Source organism: Argentina anserina, chromosome 2, assembly GCF_933775445.1.
Source record: "Argentina anserina chromosome 2, drPotAnse1.1, whole genome shotgun sequence".
NCBI classification, from domain to species: Eukaryota; Viridiplantae; Streptophyta; class Magnoliopsida; order Rosales; family Rosaceae; genus Argentina; species Argentina anserina.
Window position 1 is genome coordinate 16,890,938 of NC_065873.1, and position 11,386 is coordinate 16,902,323.

At 35.9% G+C, this 11,386-nt stretch overlaps 2 protein-coding genes across 2 annotated transcripts; both read right to left on the bottom strand.

The window, feature by feature from the left end:
- Positions 1–1,062: 1,062 nt before the first annotated feature.
- Positions 1,063–5,209, bottom strand: LOC126782740 (peptidyl-prolyl cis-trans isomerase FKBP62-like). Its single transcript, XM_050508050.1, has 13 exons — positions 4,957–5,209; positions 4,742–4,828; positions 3,623–3,883; positions 3,461–3,535; positions 3,299–3,379; positions 2,975–3,169; positions 2,796–2,888; positions 2,510–2,685; positions 2,269–2,391; positions 2,042–2,188; positions 1,828–1,955; positions 1,626–1,734; positions 1,063–1,531 (listed from the first exon to the last, which is right to left on the bottom strand). Exons 1-13 carry the CDS (start codon positions 5,138–5,140, stop codon positions 1,493–1,495), a joined length of 1,698 nt encoding a protein of 565 aa, XP_050364007.1. The 5' UTR covers positions 5,141–5,209; the 3' UTR covers positions 1,063–1,492.
- Positions 5,210–5,730: 521 nt separating this feature from the next.
- LOC126782755 (peptidyl-prolyl cis-trans isomerase FKBP15-1-like) lies at positions 5,731–8,147 on the bottom strand. The gene is made up of 6 exons (XM_050508066.1): positions 8,084–8,147; positions 7,938–7,987; positions 7,444–7,506; positions 6,805–6,895; positions 6,136–6,240; positions 5,731–5,991 (listed from the first exon to the last, which is right to left on the bottom strand). Exons 1-6 carry the CDS (start codon positions 8,139–8,141, stop codon positions 5,912–5,914), a joined length of 447 nt encoding a protein of 148 aa, XP_050364023.1. The 5' UTR covers positions 8,142–8,147; the 3' UTR covers positions 5,731–5,911.
- Positions 8,148–11,386: the final 3,239 nt, after the last annotated feature.

The following is an 11,386-nucleotide window of genomic DNA, read 5'->3' on the forward strand; positions in this document are numbered from 1 at the left end:
TTTGTTGAGGGTAGGGGATGGTTTAAGCTAAGGTCTGTGATGCCCTCCACGTGACCACCGGCCGGGTTAGGTGACAGGAAGTTGGGGGTGCTCATTTCAAAATGCAATTGCTTTACGAGGTGTTGCATGTGTATCACGGGAACTTTTTGTTATGGTTTCCCACAGACGGCGCCAATGTTAATGTAGTATACTGCGCTATGACAATACACTTCACTACTCATGCACTGACTACGCTATGCTCCTTGCTCTTGTTCCTGTCACAAGTAGCACAACTCGTCAAAGTGGAGACCACAACGGCGTGGTCTTTAACTCTCTGATGCTTAAGTCATCTAGATAGTAATTTTTGCAGAGTAACAATAAGTGGTTTAGTTTGTTTACCTTATGAGGTCAAGGGTTTGACCTTTTATAGTTGAGTTGAGGTAGATCATTCACTCATCTTCCGATGTGGGACTAAGTCCAGTTGATGTGTTCTTTGGAGCTCCCTTTGAGATGCTCGTTAGGGCGCATCCGTAGTCAGTTCGAGCCGCGGAGCGGCTCGTTACACATGAGCTGGGTTACTTTTGAGCTTAAGTGTGCTAATAGTCACGCTGATTATGGTTAGGCATAAACCTATATGAATCTTGTTATTTTTTTAATTTTGTTGTTTTTATCCGTATATATTTTGATTCTGGTCCTACCAAAACTTAGATTGTATTGTACCTCAAAAAAAAAAAACTTTGATTGTACTCTCATCCCATGATCGTTGCTTACTTTGGCTTCGGATTAGAATTTTACGTAATGTGGGCAATTAATTGGGATGAGTGTCATGGTCGCAAGCTTGATTTGATGAAATATTAGGAATGACATTTTCCCAGAAGTAAACGCAACAGCTCGGTTGTGGATAAAGGAAGAGGGCAACTTAGGTTGTAGATTACGGCGTTGGTGCAATCAGGAGGAAGGGCTTGGGAATAGAGGCAGCTAGCTATGGATTTTTGAAAGAGTAAGCCAATCAGGTGTTGATGATTATGTGAGGGGATCGGAAGATTTAGCAAGGTGCAATACAAAAGTATCTTGATACAGTAATTAACCAAGTTACTAATTTATCGACTATGGTGAATAAACCTCCATACAAAAATAAAGTAATTCGAGATTGCAACTTTACGAACTAATAGATGAAGCCTAATGCTTAATGTGTCGACACTGAGCACACTAATGTAAGCAACAGCTAACATGTCACTCAGAACCCCATCTCCCTACTGAAAATTTTTCAAGGAGCACACCCAGTTATACCAAGCAAGCTTCGGAAACAAAAGATAGCAAAAGGGGGGCGTACCAGATAAAAGAAAAACTCCACTGTTTTACCAATAAAAATCTGGCTCAATAGTCATTCAGGTGAACGAAAAGAAAATAACCCATAACAACTTTGCTTCTGCCTGACCATATTGTAGTCCAACAATTAAAAACCTAACTGAAGTGGCAGGTAATGTTTTTTTTTGCAACACCTCCCCTCCGCCTATACCTTGCTGTCTATGCTTGCGGGTTCAGCATCCTTCTGCAAAAGCCAAAAAAAAAAAAACCACCAATCAATGCCGGAGAAAGAATGGCACTTACCAACTTCAATGAAATTTAATAAACTGGATACTTACATTGGAATCCTTAGTAAGTTTGGCGAACATATTGCCGTAAAACTTTGCCTCCTTTTTGTTAAATTCTTTCATTTTCTCCTTCAAAGTTTTGTATTCCAGCTTCACATCCCTGTTCAACACCAGAACGAGGTATCATTACTTCTACATAAAAATAAAAATTAAGAGGCCTGTAAGAGCAGTGGAGTTGCAAACAAGCATATACCTGTTGTTAGGGTCTATTTCAAGAGCTTTCTTGATGTCGAGCTCAGCCAAATCAAGATCTGCCAGCTGAATATATGCCTGAGCTCTTCTATACAGAGCCTTCACATTCCTACCCTCAAGCTCCAACACCTGTACAAAGGCATCACTGTTGGCAACCGAAAAACCAACTAAGAAAAAAGGACATCAAAAAACCTTTTCAAGTAACAAGTGCCGACCTTCGTACACAGCTTTTCTGCCTGTTTGTACTCTTTCAGCTTTAATTTTGAAGCGGCATCATTGAGATTGCAAGCAACCTTCAAAGCCTTAGCCTGTTTTTTCTCCTCTTCAGCAAAAGCTGTATCATATTCAATGAACTTCACAGCCTGCATGGGAAAAGGTTCAGTTTGAGAAGAACACAGATCAAGTTTTAGCCTGTTTTTCCCCTCTTCAACCAATGTGTTACCTTCTCATATCTTTTGGAAGCTTTTGCATATTTACCAGCCTTAAAGAAAGCATTCCCTTCTTCCTTCTTCTTACCAGCAGCCTCAATTTTCTCCGGAGTATTCATGTCCCATGATTCCTTATCCTGGGGAAAAGAGGATGCAAAAATCATCAAAAAGAAAGAAAACAAAGACATGGAAAAAGAAAAGGAGAGGTTCAAAATGAGTCGATACAAGGCATGACAAGATGCACTGTTTACCCACCTTAACAAAAGATACAAGCTCAACCTCATAATAGAGAGTTGAATTAGGAGGCACCACTGCCAACTCCTGCTTGGACTCTGACGCACCAAATGCATACTCGGGGGCTATAATCACAAGAGCTATCTCACCCTTCTTCATTGTGACTACTGCTTTATCAAGCCCCTCAATGACTTGCTCTATCCAATGAAATAACATATCAGCACCAGAAAGTTGAAAGGACCATGAGGGCAAGGAAACTAAAATAAAATAAGAATATACATAAAGAGATACTCTAAATTCTTATTACCCTCATCTGTCTTAAACTCAAATGGTTCTTCTCCTTCACCATGACCTTTCTTCAAAAACTCCTTACCATCTTGCAGCTTTCCAACCAATTTCACTGCAAGGCACATAACATAACTTTCAGGAAACTGCTTGATCTGAGACACACAAGAGAATCTCTTATTTCAGTGAGTAAACATCTACCTTGAACAACAGCCCCTTCATTTGGACGCTCATACCCTTCACCTTCTTTCAGAATCTTCTTAATAACTTTCTTGTCATCTGTCAGTTCTGAAACTGTTCTCCATGATATCAACTCTAGAGTGATATGAAGAGTGGCATTTGGAGGAACAGCACCCTGATCACCAGATGCAGGCTGACCCTTGTCCCCAAATCCATCTGGAACACAGAGCAGGTAAGAATAAATGAAAACTCATGTAATTTCCGATACTAAATTTGCAACAAATCAGCCAGGAGGTTTATATTCATCTTTTTGAATAATCAGACAGGAGTTTCTATGCAACATACATTGTGGTTTCACTGTTAACAACACTTTCTCGCCCTTCTTCATTGTTTTAACAGCCTTTGCCAATGCAGGACAGAAGTAACCTGTTCATGATACTTAAAAGATTATAGATCATGAAAAGACAAATAAAAATAAATGAATACAGGTTGAAAAAGAAACAATACCCTCTTTGACAGTAAATTCCACAGTGTCGGATTTTGCTACTAATGTTTTATCTTCAAGCTGGGCCTCAAATTTAACTGCATAACTCCAAAAGCAGGGGGTTAATTGAGAAGGCCATAACATAGTGCAGAAGAAAACAACAGGCATGAAAGATAAAAAGTTACCTATGACTTCATCAGGGTCTTTTGGGTTCTCCCATTTTTCTCCCTCTTTCAAGACCTTCTTAATAATTCCACCATCCTTGGTTATGTCATTAACACTGGTCCATGAGAGCAATTCAACATCAAACTGCAATGTGGCATTTGGAGGGATGGTTGGGGGAGATCCAGAGGCACCATAAGCCATCTCAGGAGGAATGGTGAAGAGGGCATCCTCACCTTTCTTCATTGTTTTAATACCTTCATCCCATCCCTTTATCACTTGTCCTACACCACAACATCATAAACCCATGTTTGTGAGATGTTGTTAGACCTAAGCAAAGTCAGATTATTGGCCACTACATAAAAATGAACCTGTACATGAAGTATAATATTTATTCTGAGTACAGCGCCTCAAAATCAACCTTTACATGCAGAAAGTGAAAAAATGCTCACATCCAAACAACAAACTATTCACCTTCTCTGAAGATAGCAAAAGACCACCTCCACTCATCATGCCTAAACACTCAAACCTCACACAACTGCATTATACAGTTTGACCCATTTCTAAACCAGGTTCTGTATTAACCATACATATTATATGCCAAAATAATCACAAAAAAGTCATGATGTTTCAAAGAAAACAAAACGACAAATGAATCAGATACTTGAGCACAAATTCAAGCAGTGCAGATCTTCTTAACAAGACCTAGTAACCGACAATTCCAAATCACCCAATCTTGTCTAAACAAGTCGGAAAGGTAAATAAAAACTAAGAAACAGCCAGATTACACTCTGATGCAATTATACTAAGAGCTTGTCTCATCTTATTTCAGTTATTTGTATATACATCAAACGATCAATTCAAAACTTTCCAAATTTCGCCTTTATTAACCGCATTCTTCTACAATCATCTAGTCACATTGCTAAGTACACTAACAAAAAGTCGCAGAAACATATAACTAATAGCACATGCAATTAAAAATATAACTAAGTAACAAGGTAAGCTTTCGTCTCCACGATTAATAATCCATCATGCCAATAATGAACGCCAAAACTTCTAATTGCAAAGCACTAATCTCTATACGAAGCACAAAATGCATCCAGCTCAGAGCTTAATCAAATAAACTTAAACTAATCCCTAACCTTGTCCGAGCGTGAACTTAAACGGCGTCTCCCTATCGCGGCTCGAATCGAACTGAGTCCCATCCAGCAAAGTCCCAGTGTAATGTACTGAAATTCAATTAACACAATCGCAATCAGTCCCAATTTATATTATAAACAGCCAAAATTAGTTCATTCCTCAAATTAAACAAAAAAATTAGAACAAATTGAACAACAGTATGAGGTCAGCAGCGCACCTTCAACCTCGTCGCCGCTCTTCGGAGTCTCCCAGCCCTGACCTTCCTTGAGGAGCTTCTTCTTGAGGCCCTGCGTTCCGATCTCCTTCTCCTCGCCGACTTTGAGGACGGGGCCGTCGTCGGGGAGGTCGAAGTCGTCCATCATCTCGCCGCCGGGCGCCGCCATGTCGAAGTCGTCGTCCATTTTTTGGTTACAAAAGGCGTGAGACTCTAGAGAGTATAGAAGCGAATTGAGATTAAAAAATAAAAATAAAAGAGTAGAAGCGAGACTGTGCTGTGTGAGTGAGAGGGGCTTTTATGGGAGCGAGAGAGTAGTTCTAGACCCTTCTATACGGTAATTCGGGGTTTTAGGTTTTTTCACCCATAGAGTAAATTTTAATGCTTCTGGTGGGACCCAGCGGTTCGTTATCCACTGCATCGTCGGTGTATCGCTTATCGTGTGCCGCATTGGTGTCTTGGGTAATCTGTCACGTTTTGCCATGTCGACTCTCAGACGTTATTTGTAGCTCGGGTTTAACGCAGATCGACCCGAATCCGAATCTGAATCCGTTTAAGAGCTCAATCTACATTTGTATTTGACAAATTAACAGACACCAGTTCCACCACGCTAATCTGTTTACCAAAACATTCTTCAGTTCTCAGCATTCAGCTGTTACCGATGTTCTTGTTGCAGCCGAGGCTGTGTAGTAGTCTATGAAACATAAGGGTCCCCAGACAATCTCCTCGAACAAAGTGACTGAAAAAGTGATCAAATGCAAATAGGGTGCCCATTCGTCACACAAGGATAACATAAACTCTTATCTTTAAATTGAAAATGCAGTGTATGTAGTCTGATCATGACTATAAAGCAAAATAACATTTTGGCTTGCCAAAGCAACTGGTTACCACAGGTAATCTCTTTAGGGAAACTAAATATCTTGAACCAAAAAAGGAAGCTCAAGCCGGTATCATCCAACTACAGCTCATCATCATCATTCTTTGAGTCTCTCCCCAAAATTTCGACAAGCTCAGTGTCGAATATCAGCGTGGCACCACCTGTAACGTTCAAATAACAACGATCTAAGTCATCTTCACTAATTTCATCGATTATTGTCAAATTTACTCCAATCACTTTATTTTCTATACATGCTCTTGGCCAAAAAAAGATGTTTGCATTAGATATGGATGAACTCTTATTACCTGGAATAGTTGGTGGAGAACCCTGATCCCCATAGCCCATATGGGAAGGTATTTTCAACTTGCGCTTCTCCCCTACACACATCCCCGAAATTCCTTGGTCCCATCCTGCAAAGGACATTAAGTCGTGCACCAAAAGTCAAATGTGAAGGTTATCTACCTAACATGACATCACATTCTGCATACCCCATCAACCTGGTCCTCTCTTACACAAACACGAATATACAGTAATGTTTTTGGTGATAAAAAAAATATAATTTCACCCAAACGATCTCAGTTGATCATGTACGAGAGACGTAATAGTGTCAAATCATGCTCAGGAAAAGATGCATTGAGGTTTAGAAAAACTTTACTAGAACTAGTTTTTAGTTGAAACATGCATAAAACTATAAAAGTAAGAAGCAAAGCCAGTAAACTCTTAAGCCAGCAGAAACATTTGGATCTCCTTTCTCTCTTCTCATTGATTTGATATGATCCAAATGGATTGTGTACCTTAATCAAATAAAATATGATACCAAATGATCTCCTTTCTCTCTTGTTATTGGCCTGATATGATACAAATGACATTTGTAGCTTAACTAAATAATATATGTTTGGTATACCTATAAAGCATTCCAATCATTTGTCATCTGAAATAAGGTGCCTAAAGTAATAAGTTATCAAACCATTCACCTTTTATGACTTGACCGACTCCAAGCTCAAAAGAGATTGGATCACCCCTTTCAAAACTAGAATCAAAGACAGTTCCATCTGTGAGTTTTCCCTGCAAATATAAAGTACAAAAGACATTTAGCCCAGCCAGTCAATCTTCATTATAGGAGTAGAGACCCCAGCTAATGACTGAGACTCATTATAAGCCAACTACATAAATTCTGGTATTCAGAAAGCTTCTGATAAGCTGAATACTATAAATGCGGGAGACAAAATGACCTAAACAGCAGGTACTATTAGATTTTAATTTATCTAAGCACAAGCTCCCTTTTAAATACCAACACATGTAGAAAAAAGTAAAAATACAGGTATAGGAAAAAACTAAATGATTGGCAACAATGCAACAGATGAGAAAAACTAACCATCTTCCAAAACCTCAAAAAACGGGAAATCACTATCACTAGAGATAGAGATATATAACCATACAGCAGAAATTAATTCGGATAACTTGACAAGATTTAGGATCCAACTTTGTTTTACTTTGGTTGTGATAAGTTTATGCGTGGAAGCACAAGAATCGCAATTTCACGGCAGATAACATCTTACTATAACTAACTCAATGACAGAAAAAAACAACTTGCAGCTGTACCAAACTCTTACCCGGTAGTGTACCCTGACTTTATCACCTTTGCGAGCCTTAACTTCACAAGTTTCTGGCTTATACTGCAAAATGTAAACAAGATTTCAGGTTAAGAAAAAAAAGATCCAGGATTAAGAAGAAAAAAAGATCCATAATGAGATACTGAGGATAAATCCCAACAAGAAAATAATGTAAAAACAAGCAGTGACTGATCTAGAACTAAGAGTTTATAAGAAGGTGCCTACACTAATCAATACACAAACAGAGAACCGAAACGCCTAAATCTAATCAACCACAACAATTGGAGTAACGACACACAGTGCGAGTCTTCAACAAATTACCAAATCCAGCAAAATCATGAGTTCATTAATAGAATTCCAAAACATAAATCAGAGTGTGTGTTAAACCAGCAGCTACTTTTTCAAAAATTAAATAAATCTCCACGACTCCTAACACAATTCGCATTACAACTTGGATTTGAAACAGGGAAATAAGCAAAGAAAGGAAATATAACCTTGACACCAATCTGCAAGGTTTTGACATCAGCGACCTTCGCGGCAAGAGCTGGATGTAACGAAAGAAACAAGAGACCATCAGTTCAAACAAGAATTGAAAAATCACTGACTAAGGTAATAAAGCTATCAGAGAGAGGAGATCTACCAAGGGTCGAAAGAAAAAGAGGCAGAATCAAGAGAATAGTAGCGGCCCTCATCCTCATTTTGGATTGGAGACAGAGTCTGAGAGTGTTCGTTCAAGCTTTTCTTTTTTCTGCTAACTGAGGCTATATTACTTCTGCTATTTCGTGCTTTCTATTGGTCATCAACACGTCGATATAACTCAATAGTCATACGTGGCGATCTCCCATTTGTTTTGGAACTCGCTTTTATTTTCTTAGTGACTATGGTATATCAATTTGATGGCCAAAATGAGCAAAATCTCCAGTAAATAAATTTGCTTCACGCAGTCACTCTCCTGAACTCAATTGAACGGAAGGATTTCATAGGAATTTTGATGAGTTAATTCCTCATATGGTACTTAAAGTATGACTACTTGGACAATTTGGTACATGAAGTTCTCATTTGTAAGCCATTTTGGTACCTCTGTCAATTTTAATCATATTTTTATGGTTATTTTCGTCATTCTAGCCATAAACTCATTAAATTCACATTTTTCTTCATTTCTTTTTATAATTGTGGCCTCTTTTGAGATAATTAAATTGATATATCTATTCCACTTAGCATCTACTTCGCATATATCAAAAATAAATTTTTCTTAATATACTTATTGTATTATTTTTTGCAAAATAAATAAATTGCCTTTATGCAATTGTAATTTTTTATTAAAATATATTTTTTAACTTACTTATAATTAAAATTAATTTAGATTGATAACTACATTATAAAAAATTATATACGTAAATCATCACAGATACTAAATGGATGAGCTAACAAATTTGTAGTGATAATTTAGAGGTAATTTGAAGGTATTATGAAAAAAATGAAGTAAAGTAGAGATAAGATGACGAAAAAAATCCTGAAAATATGATCAAAATTGACATAAGTACCAAAATGGCCTAAATTTGAGAACTTTAAGTACCAAATTGTCTGTTTTCATACATCATATACCAAATTGTCCAAATAGCCTAACATCAGGCACCATAGGAGGAATTTACCCAATTTTGATCTAACTTGTATAAATTTTTTTTGAATGAACTTCGTGAGTTCGTGACCACGAATAAAAGCATTAATTAAGCATGCTCTTAAATTTAGTATCTGAAATATGAGCTCTCATAATTTTGTGTTCTACCATTTTTCGTAAGTATTCAAATGTTTCACCAGCACATTTGTTAGAAGGGTGTTGCTCAAGTGACCTTCACATTTGCCTACTAGACATTTCATGCTCTATATACCTCTATTTTATTTTTAAATATAAACATTTACTTACTAGACCTCCATTTAATTTATCAAAATAACAATGACTATTTATTGACTTATATTTCAATTAGTTACTAATTACACTTCTTATTCACTTATTGGACATCTATTTCATTTTTTCTTTTTTTATTTCATCATTCATTCTGAACTCCACATGTTTTTATTTAGGCATAAATGCCGATTTGCACCCCAAATTTGACTGAAATTGTCAATTTGCACCCCGAACTTGCATTTGAGTCAATTTACCTCCTAAACTTGGAAAAAATTGCCGATTTACACCCCGAACTTGTATTTGAGTCAATTTACCTCCTAAACTTGGTAAAAATTGCCGATTTGCACCCCATCCGTTAAATTTAATTGTTTCTATCCAATTTTGCGTCACATGTCATGCACATGAGGGGTAATGTTGTCTTTTATGCATTTATGCCTTTTATTTATAAGAATCTCTTCCTTATTATTATTTTCTTACATATAATGTTGTTAAACCTGTATTCTTTGCTCAACTGTAAATAAGATTTTACAAGATATCGGTTTTAGACTAATTTATTCGAATAAGTAATCATTTGAACAACCAATTGTAATAAATAAATTACATCAACTCCAATTAATTATTATTATAAGAGTATAACAATGAAAAATCATTCTCAACATCATGAGATATATATTCTTACCATCCTCAAGTGTGATAGTTTCAGAAATGGTATTAACTCTTTAAGGATGAGGTTCCGACTCTCAGAGCAATTGGAATCGTCATTGCTTACTCACTTTTCAAGTAAAGATAATTACAAAAAATGAAAGATTATGAGGCAAAAACAAAACCAATTTGCGCCCCAAACTTGGCCATAATTGTTAATTTACAACCCGAACTTGCAATTAAGTCAATTTACCTCATAAACTTGGTAAAAATTACCGATTTGCACCCGCTTTATTAAATTTAATGTTTCCCAACCAATTTTAAGTCACAGTTGTCTTGTCATTATATATGTATTAATTTTTAATAATAAAATAAAATGAATAAAATTACTTAAGAGGATGACTTGCTACTACATTTTTGTTTTTCGAAACATGTTATTGATTTATATATTTATTAATTTACGTGATATGATATGTTAAAAGATAATATAATAATAATTCAATAAATACATAATAAGATTAAAAAAAACTAAAAATAAAATGTGTACATATATAATTATATATATACATAAGATTTTTCTAAATCAATTCCTTTCTTTTTATCCAAGTTACTTGGACGTTTTCGAGATGCCCCTAATAACCAACGAATGGGCTATTGCAAATTAAAGAAAAACGAAACAATGAGATTATGGAAGTAAATATACACTATATTTGAAATGAGTGGGTATGTAGAATATATAATTTAAAATAGGGTTGAATATGTAGAAAAAAGATGTAAATTAATAATTTGATTAAAAAATATAGTCCTCCTTTTAAATAATATTAATATAAAATGACAATCTTACTCCTCATGTGCATGACATGTGACACAAAATTGGATGAAAACAGTTCAACTTAACAGAGGGGGTGCAAATCGGTAATTGTTATTAAATTTAAGAGGTATACTGACACAATTGCAAGTAATGGTGTAAATTGACAATTTTAGTCAAGTTTAGAGTGTATTTTGACAATTTATAATGGGGTGAAAGGGAGGGAGGTATATATATGATGTTGAGAATTGGGGGTTGGGAGGTAGAAAATGGCGGTGCCTTCATGTCTTCATCAATTCACGTTAAATCTAAACTTTGGTTGACAAAGTTTATAAACAACCATATTTTAATGATTATTTGAAAAGAAAATAATTAAATACTTTTATTTTTATCGAATTTAATATCTAAAATTGTCTTTTTATAAGAGAGCATATATGTAATCTAATAATTAAAAAATAGTAGAGATCTAATTGCTCGAAATATCTTGAATTTAATCCTAAACAAAGTTACATAAACCATTGGACGCATAGACGACCTACAATAGAAGTACGATGGTCTCTTGATCCTTTTAGATCATCTACTCATAT